This window comes from Manis pentadactyla, chromosome 2 (assembly GCF_030020395.1).
Source record: "Manis pentadactyla isolate mManPen7 chromosome 2, mManPen7.hap1, whole genome shotgun sequence".
Taxonomy (NCBI): domain Eukaryota; kingdom Metazoa; phylum Chordata; class Mammalia; order Pholidota; family Manidae; genus Manis; species Manis pentadactyla.
The window spans coordinates 161524347-161543040 of record NC_080020.1 but is presented as its reverse complement, the minus strand read 5'-3'; the positions used below and the strand labels follow the sequence as shown (position 1 = coordinate 161543040).

At 37.9% G+C, this 18694-nt stretch overlaps 1 protein-coding gene across 4 annotated transcripts in view; it reads right to left on the bottom strand.

The window, feature by feature from the left end:
* The window catches only part of EIF2AK3 (eukaryotic translation initiation factor 2 alpha kinase 3), a 66200-nt gene that overhangs the window by 24645 nt on the left and 22861 nt on the right, over nt 1–18694 (bottom strand). For 3 of the 4 annotated variants that reach the window (XM_036931069.2, XM_036931067.2, XM_036931066.2), the window contains exons 3-7: nt 6527–6721; nt 4899–5029; nt 2846–3080; nt 1572–1734; nt 428–568 (exon numbers count right to left, since the gene is read on the bottom strand). In XM_036931069.2, coding sequence (XP_036786964.2) covers nt 428–568; nt 1572–1734; nt 2846–3080; nt 4899–5029; nt 6527–6721 — 865 coding nt within the window. The remainder of the gene's footprint in view (nt 1–427; nt 569–1571; nt 1735–2845; nt 3081–4898; nt 5030–6526; nt 6722–18694) is intronic. The other variant, XM_036931068.2, reaches the window with a different exon arrangement.

Below are 18694 nucleotides of genomic sequence, written 5' to 3'. Positions count from 1 at the left end.
GACTCATTAAAAAAAAAAAAAACCTTAGCTATCCAATCACAGTTCAGTTCAAATATAAGTCAAACAAATGGCTTTTCCTTTAACTAGCATGGTCTGGAAGAGAATATGAATCACTGAAACAAGTGATTAAAGTATGATGTGATATATGTGATAAAAAAATACTCAGGGTTCAGAAAGAAAGTTTTTCTAAGTTGTCTAAAAAGATATTTTAATAATACTGATTTCTACAGAAGCAAGTGCTGCTTCAATGAAATTGTATTCTAAATGATAAAATTCCTTACCATCTGAAAAACCTTCCTAGTTTATCAGAAGATATAAAGTGTATGTTAGTTGTGATCTCTATGATATTCAAAGCTAGACTAAAGACAGTCATGATTAGGTCTTTGAACACCTTAATGATATTTATAGAAGTTAATAATTCACTTACGAATTAAAGGTTTCCATTTGATTGTTGGCAAAGGAATAATTGCATTTTCATTATTGACAGATTCCAAGGCCTTGGGACTTGTAGGGAACTTTTCTGAAATTCTGACTGATGATTGCAGATATAGCTGGCCTCTGTACATTCCTGAATTAACCAGAACACTGGCAATTATGTTTAAAATCAAGCACCAATGATTTTTTTCCAACAGTTTCATTTTGATTTAATAAAACCAGATTAATTCCATATATTTCTTCATGTGCTTACATAGCTCTTTTCAAAGAATCATGCCTGAAGGACTCAAATTTGACCCAAAGTTTATGAAATAAAATTATGGAAGGAAAGCTACATATATCACAATGTTTCTCACTGAACAATAATTTTCAATAACACTGGAAAACTCTTCCTGTAGGAAGATTCAAAGAAAAGAAATCATTGTCCTCTTGTGAAACTAATAGCTTAGATGAAGTAACTTTCTCAAGTAAACCTAAACACCCATGATTGCAGAGATATCGCTAACAATTTGGTTAAATATTGTCATAACACAGGTATGGCATGTTACTCTTTCAACTTCTTGCATTTCATTGAGATTGGAGAGGTGGGTAGAACACTGATAGAGCTTAGGGAATTTTATGAGAATTTGAAACAAAACTAGTTGAAATAATTTGACTTGAGGGCTTTCAAAATTTATTAAAAGGGCTTCAATTGCCCAGAAGCACATCAGAATTTTGTTTTCATTTTTCAAATACATCGTGTAGATGCACAGAAAAAAGTAAACATCATCTTTAAGGGGGAGCAGACTGATACAGATAGATGCAAATACAGATGCAAGTACAAATGTAGAAAGTTTTCGGCTTTGTGGATTCATGTAAGCAATTTGAAATCATGCTATGTAATGCCAACAACACTCCTAAGCCTTTCTAAAATAGTTGCAGAGAAAAAGAGCTACATAGTAACTAAAAGTTTCAGAACTGGATAAATGGGGAAAAACAGCAGGAATAGGGATCAAATATAAATCTTAAGGGCAACCTAAGCCAGAGAATGTATTTAGGAATTAAAACATAGACACACCTTAAGTAGGAAGGAACATTGCAGGAAAAAAATCTAAATGTCAATATGCTCTATCATTAGATAAAAGCCGTGTACTCACCCAAGTAAACACTGTTTTCTGTGGCTCCTCGGGCAGCTTCTACAATGTCTTCTTCATCTTCTAAAACTTCATCATTAGATGTATAACTTGTATCATCAAAAAGACTGATGGGAATGACTTTGCCATCCTTAACCAACCAGGCAGATGCAATGGGAGTACAAAACTAACAAAAATGGAAAAAGAAATTCTATAAAATTTCAAGTAGTATTTACATATTTCAACTTCTCAAGTACCATTTAAAAACACAAACTTCTTTTTAAGTTTTTATTTTTCCAGCTTTATTGAAGCATAATTGACAAAACATATATATTCATAGTATATATTTAAGATCTACTTCTTTCATTTGACAGTGTATACATATATCAGAACATCACATCATATACCTAAAATACAGTTTTTGTCAAACTTCAACAAAGCTCAAAAAAACTTTTTAAAAAACATCTACTCTCTTTGTAAACTTCAAGTAAACACTATAATATTATCAACTACAGTCATCATGCTGTACATTACAGCTCCAGAACTTATTGATCCCACATAACTGAAACTTTATACCCTTTGACCAACAGCTTCCCATTTCTCCTACCCTCTAGCCTCTGGCAAACACCATTCCAACTCTCTGCTTCTATGAGCTCTACTTTTTAAGATTCCACATGTAAGTGAGCTCAAGCAGTATTTATCTTTCTATGTCTGGCTTATGCCACTTGGCATAATGTCCTCCAGGTTCATCCATGTTATTGCAAATGATAACATTTCCTTTTTTTTAAGGCTGAATAATATTCCTGTGTGTGTGTGCGTGCGTGCACACACATGTGTACACTCCATATTTCCTTATCCATTCCTGCACTGCTGGACATGAGGACTGATTCTGTATCTCGCCTATTGTGAATAATGCTGCACTGAACATGGCAGTGCAAACAGCTCTTCAAGATACTGATTTCACCTCCTTTGAACAGACACCCAGAAAGTAGGATCACTGGGTTACACAGTTCTGCTTTTAATTTCTTGAGGCACTTCCATACCATTTTCCATAATGGTTGCCCCAATTTACATTCTCACCAATGGCATACAAAAATACACGGTTGTACACTGTTTGCAAATATCCTCAACCACTCTTATCTTGTCTTTTTCATAATAAGTCACTCTAAGAGATATAAAACCGCAAATTGCTTAAAGCACAGAAAACAAGTTGAGAATCCAAAATTTCCCTCTACCAGTAAGTTTGGTCAAACGGGGAAAGGAAGAAACACTTATAAACATTCAGTAGCTTTTGGTACCTGGTATTCCCATTCCAGGTTTCCTCCCTTCTTACTAAATGCCATAACCTTCCAGTCAGCAACGGAGACCTTTATCACCGTGTCCATCATGGCAGCTTCCTGTTCTTCCACATCTGAAATGATTTTAGACTCTTCTCTGCTCCCACTGGGTTTTAAGGTGCTTTCAATAAATCCAGCTCTAGTTTCCATGTCTGGAATATATCGAAGTTCAAAGTGGCCAACACTGAAATTCCACCTTAAATTTACAAAAGTGTGTTTTAGAAAATTTACATTTAAGTAAAGGGACTCAATAATAAAGAAGTCTTCTAGATTGAAGAAGCAAATATTAAAACACTGTGAGGAGGAAACAACCAGTCTTCTGGAAGGGAGCGCTCTGCTGTTTTATGCCACAAGAGGGCATAGCTTTGCCCTGATCCTTTAGAAATGATGTTTCTGAGAACTGCGAACTGACAACAGTTGAGTTCAGTTGAGGGACAGATTCCTCTCAGAAATTAACAGATGTTCACATTTCCAAATCAGAGCAATTTTCTCAAGACACAACAAAGTCACCTTAATAGGAGGTAACAAGCAGTCTGCCCTCCTTCTTAATTAAGGCTGGGCACCTTTCATTCAACAGAGAGAAATTAGCATATCCCAATAAACCGAAGTAAAAGGCCACATGAATGTATCAATTTTAGATTTATATGACAACACAGTCCTGAAGGGCAATGTGACCCAGTATGCCAAACCTGCAGTCAGACCACTCAGCTCCCATCTCAGATCTACTGGCAAGTCATTACCTTTGCTGAGTTTCAGTGTCTTTATCCATAAAGTGGTGATATTAATGTTTCCTCAATAATCAATATATAGAAACACCATTTAACTATTGACTGTATGCTGTCTTGTCACTTAGGTATAAAATGGCTTAAGAATTCTAACATCTGTTAAAAAATATATACTTAAGGAACATGGGTCTTAGATCCCAGACTCTTTCTATTAAGTTCACTCAATATTCTGTTAAGTTGAACATCTGTTCCTCTGGTGGCTGGGCAGCCAGCAAGCACTCAAATACTTAAGAAAACAAAATCCCATCAGGATAAAGAACATCAGGTTGCCAATAGATGCAGCACCCACAGTCACAGTCCAGCGAATGTACAAAAAATACATTCTTAACTGAGTTTGAGAAAACAGTTTTCAGGAAAGGAAACTGAATTATATTGGATAGGATTAGCAAAAATCTGGTTCAATTTCAAAAGATAAAGAAGGGACCTAAAATTACATTTACTACACAGGCAATTTAAAATTTTAATGTTAGGCTTAGGAAAATCAAGCATGCGACTTATTTTAGGAGCAACATATAAAATCCAATCATCTCATTTGTAAATCACACATTTAAATGTAAAAATTACATAAGGAATATGTTATTTGAAAATGGAAGCAAAAGGGCTTTTGACCAAATAAATTATACCATAATACTTTAAGAAAATAGACTAAAGTATTGTTTTACAAGTGGGGTAGTCAAACAAACTCTGAAACTACCTATTAGAACTACAGACTCAAATAGATCCAAGCTGAAATGAAGTACATTAACTTTGTCTTGAGAGCTTTCTGCAGGCAAAGAACTTGATCCGTGAGGTTGCTATGAAAAACACTGTTGACCTAAGAGTACATTAATACACAGTCATTGTATGGGACTCCTCCGGGTTACCTTAGCCAGAAGCATAGTTAGAATTTCTGTTCAGGATTTGTTAATAATCACAAGTCCATTTTTAATTTAGGGCCTACATTTCTCTTAAAAGAGCTGTCTGCTTCTTACTATGCTGATGGACAGTGACAGCAATGGGGTATGGGGTGGGAACTTGATAATATGGGTGAATGTAGTAACCACAATGTTGCTCATGTGAGACCTGAGCAGAAGATTGTATATCAATGACACCTTAAAAAAAAAAAAGAGCTGTATGCTTTTAGGGCAAGAAAATAGTTCAGAAAATCTCAACAAAGAAAAGAAAAATCCCATAAATTTCGGTCTTGTTGAACCTCAAATTATCAATAGCCACTTTATCTGAATACACACTTCTCATTGCCACTACGAGGTCCCACGGCTCTAACGGTTTTCTGTGTGCGTTGCAAGAGCAGGATGTCTTCCTGTTCCATTTCATCATTATCCCACTGGCGACAGCCCAAAGCTGAACAGATGTACTTCACCTGAAAAGACAGGTGCAGAATTACCAAGGAACACAAGTTATAGGAGACCATAGACTTAGAAGAATCTCTACAATTTATAAAAAACTGATGAAATGTGTTGGAAGTACCCAAGTATTAAGAAGCTTCAGTTAATTACCAACTACAACTCCTAAAATAACTTATTTAGAACCACAAATTAATAATAAGTATTTATTTCAGGGAACGATTTTAAGGATTTAGATAATTATAGTCTTACTTTGAGGATTTCCATGTAATATATGGGAGGAAATGGGCAATCAGCAGTGGAATCTTAGCAGTAGTATCATTAATAAAATTTCAGGTGAATTAAAAAAAAATCAACCTCAGGGTTTCTACATAATGAAGTGTTATGAAAACCAAGTATTTGTTTTTTAAAAATTTGAACCTTTTCTCATAGTTGTAATATTTTAAAGTACCTCCTTCAAGTTTTCATTCAAAGAAAAAGACAGTATGGTCTGAACTAACATCCTCACAGAAAGAAGCATGCCTGCTAGAAGAGCAGAATTTGCAAATGGCATGACAAACCAGAGAACAAACGGTAGGGTTCAAATCCATGGTTTCACAGATGAGAATACTAAGGCAAAAGATAGCATCCCAAGGCCCCCTCAGTACAACGCAGATGCAGGCAGCGGACACGGCAGAGAAGCATCCCCAAAAGCAGACAGGTGCCGGGGGCCTAACGCTCAGAGAAGGAATCGTTCAAGTCTGAAACACTCCAGGGCCAGAATATAGGTTTTCTCCTTCCTTGTTATAGTCTTAAGTCTATACATAAAATATTTACACATCAAGGTGTTAAGGGGTTAAAAGAAAGATTTTTACCTTTCTAAAAAGGATGTTTTCAGTTAGTTATTCCTAATAATGGATTTATATTACAAGACCAATCTTATAAGCAGATTATGATTAGATCTTAAGAATTAATACTAGAGAAAGTCTAGGTCTTAACAATATGACCTTATTATCAGAAGATGTAAGTCACACCTAACCTTGGAAGTTTCTGGACTTTCTAAAGTCTCACTTTTCTCATCTTTAAAATGAGCACAAACTTTCCTTAGATCCTCTTATTATAGTATCAAAGCAGGTAAGCAAATGAGTAGTAGCCACTATTCTTATCAGGATTATTATTCATCTTAAGAGGGTTCCTTATCTGTCCACAGGAAACAAAAATATGTAATCCTGAAGAATACTGTGAAAATTTCAAAATAATGTATGTAAAACATACCTGACACACAGTAGACCACATTTATTAATTCTCTTCCTCCTGCTATTCTGCTTTTTATTCTGTTATATGTTGGATACATTTAGTTTCTCTTAATATTATTTCCCCTCTTCTATTTCACAGCTCTTTTACTAAAACAAATAATATCCTTGTGGGAAAATTACAATAAACTTTAACCAGTAATAGTATAGTTTAAGAAATTATTTCTTCTATCCCTATTTATTCTGATTTGTCCCCCAAATAAGTTCAACCTTTTCACTCACCTTTCCACTATATGCACTGAGTCCATATGTAGTGAGAGACTTTCCTCCAACCAAAACAACATCATCTCCAAATTTATAAGAAGATTCAAGAAGTGATTCAACTGTAAAAGGAACTGTTTCCATGCTCTCGCGGTCTCGGTCCCACTGGAAGAGGTCTCCATCCAGGGAAGGAATGATCATCTTATTCCCAAATACCTAAAACAAGAGCTAACTTTTATAAGGACCATAACTATAAGAGGAGTAGTAAGCGCTGGAGTCTTGAGCCTGATGTTCTTTAGCCTCCTGAGCAGCGTAAGAAGTGACACAGTTCACCAACCAAAAGCAGTTTAAAAGAACTGCCAGTCTCTCTTGGGCCTACACGTAATGCTCTAGTACGGTTTTTCTCAAACTCAAGTTTGCCATGGGTGTCCCTTAACAATGAGTAAGTTACCAAGAGTTTTGTGATCAAGTGAGTTCAAGAAGAGGTTACTACAGGAGTTCTTATGGTGATTAAAATGCTAATATGCAATATGATTTTCTAATAAAGGGAAGTAAATGCAGTGTTTTCCAGACCTATTTTACCCAGGGCAACTACTTCATAGCCTCAGATCCATGGAGCACAGGTTGATATAAGCAGAGTTCCATCCTTTATTTTATTCACTTTCTCAAATCTGCTATAAGCTGGAAGCCTGGTAACCAATCTTACTGAGTTTATGCTCTCAGTTGTTGTCCTTCTTTTAACAATGTTTATTGAGGGCCAGGCATGATTAGGTTGCTTAGGACAGACCAGTGAGCAACAGAACAAAACAAAAAATCAGTGCCCTTGTGCAGCTCAATCTCTGGTGTCAGAAGACAAACAACATGATGAATAATTAAAGAGTATGTTAGGTGATAAAGGCCATAGATAAACGATGACTAGAAAATGTGCATATGGGAGGGGAAGGGGCTGTCAAAATGAGCTTAGTGTAGGCCCCACTGAGAAAGCAACACCTGAGCAAAACCTGTACGTGGGACAGTTAACCATGCTGATCACTGAGGAACAGTCTTTGCAAAGGCCTTGAAGGTGGAAGTATGCCCTCTGTTTGAGGAAGCACAGGGAAAGAAGCAGGCTGCAGAGGCAGGGGCGGAGGCATGCAGAGCAAGCAGAGAGAGAGGACAATGGCTCCAATGGGGTGGTTAGCACTGGAGGTGTTGAAGGTGGTCAGATTTGGGATATAACTGGGAAGTAAAGCCAATAGGATTTCATGGTGGATTCCCTGTACAGAAAGAGCAAAATAAAAGAGTTAATTCTGAAGTTTTTGGCCAAAATCATCTTGTTTCTTGAGAAAAGGTGTTTGTTTGTGGCGTTGTGACACTAACATTTTGGCATTTAGAAAAATATACAACTTGACTTACTCCAGCTAATGGCACAACCATTTCCTTAATCATCCAGGCTCACAACTTTGGAAAAAGGAAACGTGAAAGAAGTATACTCAAAAAACAAAACTCCAAACGAATGTTGGTTTTAACTTTTTAAAAAACAGAATTTCTCTACATGCCTCTTTGTTCCTTAAGCAGCAGATTGCTCTTTAAAGGGATACTTCCTTGAAAACTCCCCAGCGTGCCTGGCTCACACATTCTCCCCTTCCCCCAGAGCTGCCCCTTAGCTCTGGGGTTCTAGGGGGCAGGATGAAACCACTACCTTAATACCATACACTTCTTTCTTTCTATTCTAGTTAAAATCTTTCTATCTCCTGCCTGAACTATTATAATAGCCTCTTACAGTTCTTAACTGGAAATTTCCTCAAGCTAACCTCTACGTATCTTCTAGATTAATCTCTGAGCTGGAGTTAAGCTTGTTATGACATTATTCAAAAATCTCTGACAGCTTTTCTATTATCTTCTTATTAAAGACCCTGAAACTAAGCTTGACATTCAAAGTCCTCTAAACATAACCTCAAACAACTTTTTCCTCCCTGTCTTTCACTTTGCCCTACATAGGGGGAAATCGGGCATCATTACTTTAGTGTGATATTCAGTACTGCTATTGTTCAGTTATGTCACTGTCAATGCCATAAGCCTGGAACACAGTCGTATATCAACACTGTCCACTGAAAACCCATCTGGCCTTCAAGCTAGCATCATTTACATTTTTGCTTTGAAATCCAAGAAAATTTTAACAGTGTAAGCTTACTGATAAAAATCTTCCCTTTCCTTAATACTGTAATTTACTTTTTGCTGTAACTATAAATTATAAAATGGGGCACCAATAGTTTCTCAAAAATTGCTTATTGTACCTCTAAGAAGTATTTACCAGGTACACGAATGTGTATTCATCTGTGTCTATACGGTGTTTACACCACAGCTGTAAAAGTAATGCACTCAAATCTAGTGACCAGATCTTGTTACCTAATTCCACTTCCCACAAAGGCTCTAAGGCTCCTGGCTGATTCCAGGGTTGGGGCAGGGTAGGTACAAGGTGAGCCTTTAACATATCATTATTCTAGAAAGTAAGCCTGTGCTCAGAAAAGATGGAAGCATGCCACTGACCAAATTTGGAACAATTTAAGCACCAACATAATTAAGTACTGAATTATAAAGCACTGAAAAAAAAAAAGAAATCATGAGTCATACTGATAACAAGTAGATAAAACCAGTAAGATATGGGAGAGAAGGGAGGGCTCTTACTGCAATAAAATGCCAAGTGTCTGCTGGAAATATGAAGGGAGGGCTGGAGTTAGAGAAGTTTGCATTTTACAACCATCATAGTAAAGACAGCATCAGGCAAAAATGAACAATGGTGTTAAATCTAGGTGGAAAGCTAGATGAGGAGCAGGACATCTGCATTGTCTTTAAGCGTCTCCCAGAGACTGCTTATTAGTTGCAAGCAATCAAAAAAACTAGTCACTATATAGTGGAAAAGTGAGACAGTATCTTGACTAAAATGACCAAAATTTACAGCATCGATGAGTGACAGCTGTGAGACCCTAAGAGGACACCATCACCTATGCATTTTTCTAAGCCAATACACAGCCTGAAAAACACAGATTTTTCAAAAAATTAAGGAATACGGGCACAAAATGAGGAAATTCTCTTTCTGTTAATTAAAGGGCAGAGAGACTGTATTCTTACAAAATATCAATGCCATAAAAGATGAAGCCTGCAAAAATCCAGATTAAAGGAGGCCAACATGACAAGTAAATGTACTATCTGACCCTAGACTAGATGCTGTACTATGGGGTGGAAGACACTGTAAGAGACATTATTATTTATTTGGTCAACTGATGAATTGGAATATGGATGGTTGATTAAAGTATCAAAATTGATAGCGGTACTGTGATTGATAATGACTATGTAAGAGAATACCTCCAGTAGGAAAAACACACTGAAAAATTTAGGAGAAACAGTTTAAGAGGAAGGGCCAGGATGGGTATTTAATTTATCCTCAAATGTTTCAAGAAAAAAAAGCATGTATGGAGGTGTGGGAGAGGAGAAAAAGCAAGAGAAAGAGAGAGCTCAAATGTAAACCAAACAAGGTTTGGAGTAGGTAAACCTGCATATGTAAGGGTTAGTTTTTGTTTTGTTTTGCTTTGTTTTGGTTTGGGTGCCACTTTTATTTGCGCAACTTTCTGTAGTTTGAAATTCTTTCCAAGTAAGAGGTCAAAAAGAAGAGAGGTATCCAGGAGCCTTGCAGGAGCTCTGTAATGAAACTCAGAAGGCCATACCATTAAATCAAAGGTTCATCACAATTCTGGGTAAAGATTCCAACCATTACTCTGTATTGAAAAAACACTTAATTTTTAATAAACTCAAATGACAGCAGTATGTAATACCACCTCATATTACCTTAGAGTTTTAATGTACTATTTTATTGTTTGCTTTTGTATATTTCTTGATATCAGAAAACAGATTTTTCAAAAAATTAAGTTTATCTTTTGTAGAATGTCCAACTTGAAGTTATTAAGAGCAGATTTAGGGCATGACATAACATACTCTAGTTTAACAGTAGGTAGTATGTAGCCAATATGATTTCCATTTTTAGTTATATGTAAGTTAGAAAATCAAGTATTTTCTATTCTCTATCATCTATGTTATGTTGGTATTCTCTAGTCTAGGTACTAAAACAGCAAATTCAAATTATGATAAAGTTTAAAATTTGGTGTCAGTTATCTGGTCATGCCTGCAGTAGTTCTAGTCAAGTGCAAGCAGGGAAAGCAGGTGGACATCACTAAAAGGAAGAGCAAGAGGAATTAGAGGGTCTGTAGTAAAAAAACAGGTAACATTTACTTTGTTTCCTCTTCCATTAACAATCTTTTCCACTAAAGCACTAGCAGGTCCATAGGGAACACAATGGCTCCTAAGTGCAAAAAATGAAAATAAACACTGTCAAACTAATACATACTTAAATTCATCTTTTCTTTAAGGATGATCGATTTGCTTCCAAGTAGAAAAGAAAACAAACTTACTGCAATTACAAATATGGTTTAAATAAGAAAATCTGATACAACTGACCATATTGAAAAAAACTGCCTTGTTTGAAAACTTTCATCTTCAACAGCATTAAATCAATGAGAAGAATGTAAAACCCAAAACAACAACAAAAAAGCCTATGATTCAATACTCAATCATCATGTCATATTTTTGGATCATGATTTTAAAATTTAAATATCTGCTCTTCACTGATTGGCTGCTTATGAGTCATCCACATGGCTGCGGCCCTTTGCGCCAATCTTTGTAAAGGCTCTCAGGTTGCATATGTGAAAGCAGATGGTGCTTTTCCTTGAGAGCCTGCAAGAAGTGATATATGCAAGCAGTTCAGGTAGAGAAATGACATCAGCCCTCACAAGAGCATTACCTCACCCTCCCAGCATAGGAATGAGTCACCCGGATAGTCAGCTGCAAATCTCTTGGTAGAAAAAAATGTAGGTTACGATGATGCATTTTCACATTCCACTGAATGGTTTCTGTAAGCAGCTATTTGTTCTGATTCGCTGCTCTGCCTCTCAAACTAATTATTTGACACGCTTCCTCTATCAGTCATTTTCTTAAAAAAATCTCCATTCTGATTATTTTGTGCTTTTTCCTGTTCATAATTTTAAAATAAAAGGTTTGTCTCATTGGCTAGCAAACTCAGTACCAACAATCCAATCAAGGTCTTTATCCATGCAATCACAAAGCAGTTTAGTCAGGTAATTTAATTTCAATTTCTGAACAAAATCTAATGGCATAATGAGTACCAGTGGTGCATGTAATCAGGGACTGCTATCTGAAATTAGAATATGAAAATAATTTTCAAGTGGTAGAAGGGAACTTCAACTGAGAAAATTAAGGAAGGAAGGACTACTACCAAACTGAATATAACCAGCAGTAAAAACAAAAATTCGCCTATTTGAAAAATAATTTTTACACTTGGTCCTTTCTTCTTTTTCTATGCAACCAACATCCCTACCCACCTCCCATCACTGATATATACTTTGGGGGTATGTTCAAATTTATTTTAACTTGCTACAAAACTTTTGAAATGTAAAATGTAAAGGGACTAATAGAATAATCCCCCATGTACCCAGCCCCAGCTTCAACAATTATCAACACTTTGCCAACTGTTTCATCTATTCCCTACCCACCCACTACACATACTGGTTTACTATAATATTCTAAAGTAAATTGCAGACATCATGCCATTTCACCTATAAGCATGTCAGTCTTCATTGCTGAGGAGTAACTAGTTTGCCAATATTACATGTAACAGAATTAATAGTATCCTTATAATCATCTAATATTCAAATTTCCCTGATTGTCTCAACAATATACTATATAACTGGTTTGTTCCTATAAGGAGCTCAAACTCCACACATTACACTTGATTTTTTTCCCCCACAGGAGCCCCTTTCACTCCCTTTCTCATGCATTGATTTACTTGAGGAACCAGATGATTCATCCTATAAAATGCCCCATAGTCTGTATTTTGCATATCATTAAACTTATTCCTTTATTCCCTGTATTTCCTGAAAAGTGTATTTAGACCTGGAGCTCTGATCTGATGCAGGTTCAGTTTCTTGGCTAAGATGACTTCATAGGTGGTGCTATATGCTTCCTATTATATTAGAGGTCAGCAAGTTACAGCACAGAGGCCGAATCCCATCCACTGCCTGTTTCTGTACATAAAGTATTAGAACACAACCATGCTCTTCACTTATGTATTGTCTATGACTGTTTTCCCACTACAGATGCAGAGGCCATATGGTCCACAAAGCCCAAAACATTCACTAACCCTTAACAGAGAGGTGTGCTAATCCCTGTGTTATTTCTTATTTGCTCCCATTTATCAGTGGATTTGGGAGAGTCAGCCTGGTCTCTCCATTTTAAAGTGTTCCACCAACTTTTTACCATTTTAGTATACAGTGATGATCTATTCCAATAAAGGGAATAAAATAATGATTTTTAATTCTATCATTCTTCCTGCATTTATTAGCTAGAATTTTTCCATAAAGAACAACTTCTCCTCATTCAACTTTGGAAACTGGGTTTGCATACACTAGCATTTTCTCAAGTAGTCACTAGATGTTACACACTTTCAAATCCAAAAAACTGTATCCAGAGTGTCCCCTAACCAAGAAAGAGGGACAGGGAACACACTGGCCCTGATAGTTACAAAAGCCAAGTCCCAGGTAAAAGATAAGAAGCAGTAAGAGTCAAAATGGAGGAGAAGGAGAAGAAACAGAGAAAAAAGCATGTGGTAAAGCCAACTCATGGAGAGCAGAGATACAGAATAATGAGAGACTCAGGGAAGTGGACGGACAAAACAACTATCCCAGGATATTCACAAGGTGCACACATCTCTGTCCCACCTCGAGGACTCCAAGCATCTCCAAGGTAATACAATAACTAATGCTTCCAATGATGATCTCAAAGAGTTAACAGAAAGATAAAATCCACTCAGACTGGGAAAATGTAAAATACGTGAAAACATTCCACTGAAAGGGTTAAATTGTTGACTTTTTATTATCTGGAAATTCCCTTTTCCAGATTAAGTACTTTCCTTGCCATGCTAGTTGTTTAGCAAATCAAGCTGGTGAGGCAACAGCAGGCGTCCAACATATGAAATGGAGACGTGTCCACAGGGCGATAACTGTCCCTCATCCAGACCCATTCCTGGGTCCCTGACTCCACTAGCCACTCACTACATGACCCTGGATAAAAACAAACACTTTACCACTTTACAAAATTCCTCATATTAACATATTGCCCTTAATTCTCAAAATCATTCTCCACAGCTATTTGAAAAGGTATGTCCTTTGGTCCCCAAACTACTGATTAATGTTTCTACTACTTTGGGGGGCTGCAGGCACCTGCTTTTTCCCACTCTTTTTCCTGTTCTCCCAATTCCTCCACAGTCAAAACAGAAAGAGGTTTTGACATTCTCTTTTGCTGTGAGATTTTCAACAAGACTCTGATGAATCAAAGGGTTGTCTCAGTGAGGCATCTGTATTACAAGTCAGTTATCTCTAACTGTGGAAGTATTTATATTTATAAACATTCTTAAAAGTATTCACACCACCTAGCAGTTGAGGAAATGTGGAAGAAAGCATGAAAATCGCTAAGATTCTGCTAAACCCTACCTCCCTCATACTGTACTGACCAGCCCAAGTGTGTATGAACTGTGGGGAGTGGACTGGAAGAGGATCAGAAGGCAGGAGTAGTGCAGCTGGGATGATGGCTTGGACTGGGGTGGTGACAGAGGAAATGAGTGAGGTGATGGATTCAAAGAAGTTCAGAAGTCTTCATGGAATTATGAGACCAAAAGAGGATTTAGTAGCAGATTAAGAACAGGTATAGAAAAGAAGAACATGAGTTTGTTCACATATGGTGAGTTTGTAGAGACTGGGAACTACGAACAGAGATGGTAAGGAAGTGTTTGCCTATATGGGTCTGGGGCTCACAGTGAAAGGTCTGGGCAGAGGAGGAAAAACCAGAATTGTTAGTCATGGGAAGTGAGAGGAGCAATTACCTTGGAAGAGACTGTAGGGTAGGAAGACTACCTACAAACTTCTAGATTCTTTAACATTTTAAAATTTAGGTAGAGTGGCAAGTCAGAGAAAAGTAAGAGGAAAAAAGTGCTCCAGGATTTTAGGGGTTTTCCTGCTTTCTTCCACATTTCCCCAACTGCTAGTTGGTGTGAATACTTCAAGAATGTTTATAAATATAAATGCTAACACAGTTAAAGGTAACTGCCTTATAGTGCAAATGCCTCACTGAGTCAACCCTCTGATACACCAGAGTCTCATTGAAAATCTCACAGCAAAAGAGAATGTCAAAAACCCTTTCTGTTTTGATCATGGAGGAATCTCACTTAAAATCCTTTGATGGTTTCCCATGGTTCAGGACAAAATCCAAAATGCTTAAAGTACCTTACTAGGCCCTGTATGACCTGGCCCTGGCCTCCCTCATTGGGCTCGTCTCTCCTGCTCTCCCCGAACCCTCATCTCGTTGCCATCCTCACCCTCTTCTGGCTCTCTGACTATGTACGCATCATGATACTTCCCGCCTTAGGCCTTGACACAGGCTATTTCTTCTCCCAGGGCAGTCTTTCCCCGCCTCTCTGCTCATCTGCCTAGGCAGCTAGCTCCTGCTCTCATGATCTTGGTTGTAAAGATCATTCCTTCTGAAAAGCCTTCTCTGGCCTCCCAGCTCAGTAGTAGGTCAGGTATCCTTGTTAAGTGGCTCTTAGTTCTGCCCTTCCTCCAGGCAGTCACCACAACTCAATTACAGCATTTACACAATAATTATTTCGTATCTGTCTCCCCAACTGGCTCCACACAGTGCCATGTAAGTTCACGAGGGCAAGGATCTCCTATATCCTGGGCATTGCTACATCTCAGCGCACAACCCTGCAAGAACCCCCACCCCTTAAAGGTGAGTTCAGTTTTGGATACGTTGGGTTCGGGTACCTCTGACACTCCCATTAGGTAGGTCTGTTTAACAGGCAGTTAAATAACTCACAATGTGCTGAGCTGCAGTTGGCTATATACATGATGTCTTTGAGTAATTATTCTTTATAAGCACAGGAAGAATTACAATTATTAGTATGGAAAATGCATATACTTTAGAAAGTATTGAAGTATTTCAAAAAGCATGAAATACTGGAAAGAAAGCAAAGAATAAGTCCAAAGGTCTAGGATTGAGTTTCAGCTTTACTACATCAGGCAAATCTGTGAACCATTTTGAGACCCAGTTTTCTCACCTGGAAGTAGGGATTATAACAACATTTTACAAGGCCATGGTAAGGATTAAATAAGAATGGGTTGATATCACTTTGCAAATTATAAAGTGCCATTCAAATAATAGTTGTAGTGTAGATGTAATAATCTAGGAGAGCTATATTGAACCTCTAATGTAACTGTGTGTGTGTGTGTGTGTATGTATGTATATTTATTAAAGAAAAAAGTTAAAAACAAAAATATAAACTCTTAATCTGACTCCTATAAATTCATCACTAGCCTTCTTTTGTTCTCTATAAGGAAATGTCAGAAAATATCTATGGTTCATTAACACCAAATTTCAAAAATTTCAGAAAAGCTTTTAGAATTCAAATAGCTGCTCCAAAAGTTAATTCAATAACAGAACAGAAAGCTTAATTATGCCATCTCAAGTATTCTTCCCCAAGCCTGGGCTTATAGCACACATTTAAAAACAAAGCCTCAAAACTAAATAAAGATGAATTCAATGTAAAAGTTAAATATATAAAAATGTTATGAGTCTCTGATTTAGCAGAAATCTCTACCAGCCCTAAAAGTCCCCTTTGATTATAATATAGAAGTTCTCAAGGATCACAAAGTATTTTAGTCATTACAAATGCTAACAATATTAAAGACATATTTTTTACATTTTAATTCTTCAGAAGAGATACATTATGTACAGAACACAAAATGGTAACTCTTAAGCCAAAATGAGCAACTGACCAGACTACTAGATGCCAGAATTGACTATTTGTGATTTAAAAGGAAAAAAAACATGTTCTAACATTGTTGTGTTAAGGAAATACTTTTTCAAATTTTCCTTAAAACAATGAAATTGCTGGATAGAGGAAAGGCTTATCTGCCAAAATCAAAATGGTTCTGGAATCATACCTGAAAAGACTAAGAAAGGGAACATGATGGTTAACAACTAGTTAGATGATCTAAAGTGAGGGATTATGAGATATTTCAGTAGATGTGGCTGTAAGTTGGAGAAGGTATCCTATGTGACATTCTTAAAAGGAAATGTAGATTTTTTTATTTTAAAAAAGGTAATGAAGGAGAGGGAGCCAAGATGGCTGCGTGAGTAGGGCAACGGAAATCTCCGCCCAAAACCATATATATATTTTTTGAAAATACAACAAATACAACTATTCTTAAAAGAGAGACCAGAAGATTCAGGACAACAGCCAGGCTACATCTACATCTGCAAGAACCCAGTGCCTCAAGAAGGGGGTAAGATACAAGCCATGGCCCGGCGGGACCTGAGCGTGTCCTCCACCCCAGCTCCCTGGCGGGAGGTGAGGAGTCAGAGCGGGGAGGGAGAGGAAGCCCAGGACTGCTAAACACCCAGCCCTAGTCATCCGCACAGGGAACACAGACACATAGTGTATGGTGTGCTAGATACTAGGGAATCAGAACAGTAAAATCTGCGAGCGGGTCCCCACAGCCGGCACCCCTGGGACAAAAGAAAAGCGAGTGTTTTTGAAAGTCTTAAAGGGACAGGGGCCTCAGAGCTGGACAGAAGTGTCCTGGCACACTCAGCCCAGCAGCTGGGAATCCTGGGGAACTCCGGGCTCCCTAGCCCCTTGGGCAGCAGCGCAGCTCTGAGGCCCCTTACGGCGATAAACAGCCTCCTGCCTGTTCCCCCTCTGGCCATAGCGGAGCAGCAGCCTGAGACAGGCCACGCCCACAGCAGCCATGCAGAGCTTCCTCCACAGTGGCCTGGGCAAGAATCAGAGACCCCATCTGCACGCAGCTGCCCAGCACAAGCCGCTTGGGGTCGCTATTCTCCCAGGAGAGGGAGGCGAGGAGCAAGCAGGAAGGGACTTTGTTGTCCCAGCTGACACACACGCCAACTGCCCACGACTACCTCTATCGCCATGAAAAGGCAGAAGAATTTGATCCAGACAAGAATCACACAGACATCCTCCCCTGAGAGGGAACCAGGAGAGATAGACCTAACCAATCTTCCTGAAAAAGAATTCAAAACAAAGGTAATAACCATACTGACGGACTTGCAGAGAAATATGCAAGAGCTAAGGAGGGAGAATACAGAAATAAAACAATCTCTGGAAGGACTTAAAAGCAGAATGGAAGAGGTGCAAGAGGCCGTTAATGGAATAGAAATCAGAGAACAGGAAAGCAGAGAGAGATAAAAGGATCTCCAGGAATGAAACAATATTAAGAGAACTGTGTGACCAATCCAAATGGAACAATATTCGCATTATAGGGGTACCAGAAGAAGAAGAAGAGAGAAAAAGGGATAGAAAGTGTATTTGAAGAAATAATTGCTGACAACTTCCCCAAACTGGGGGAGGAAATAGTTGCTCAAACAACAGGAGCACACAGAACTCCCAACACAAGGGACCCAAGGAGGGCAACACCAAGACACATACCAATTAAAATGGCAAAGATCAAGGACAAGGACAGAGTATTAAAAGCAGCCAGAGAGAGAAAAAAGGTCACCTACAAAGGAAAACCCACCAGGCTATCATCAGACTTTTCAACAGAAACCTTACAGGCTAGAAGAGAATGGCATGATATATTTAATGCAAAGAAACAGAAGGGCCTTGAACCAAGGATACTGTATCCAGGATGATTATCATTTAAATATGAAGGAGGGATTAAACAATTCCCAGACAAGCAAAAGTTGAGGGAATTTGCCTCCCACAAACCACCTCTACAGGGTATTTGAGAGGGACTGCCTACTAGATGGAAGCACTCCTACGGCCAAATAGCTGTCACCAGAAAAAAATAAAATCACAGCAAAGAAAGTAGAACAATCAAATACTAACTAAAGGCAAAAAAAATACAATCAACTACCCTCAAAAGCAGTCAAAGGAAACACAAAAGAGCACAAAATAAAACACCTAACATATAAAGAATGGAGAAGGAGGAATAAGAAGGGAGAGAAATAAAGATTCATCAGACTCTGTTTATAATAGCTCAATAAGCGATTTAAATTAGACATAAG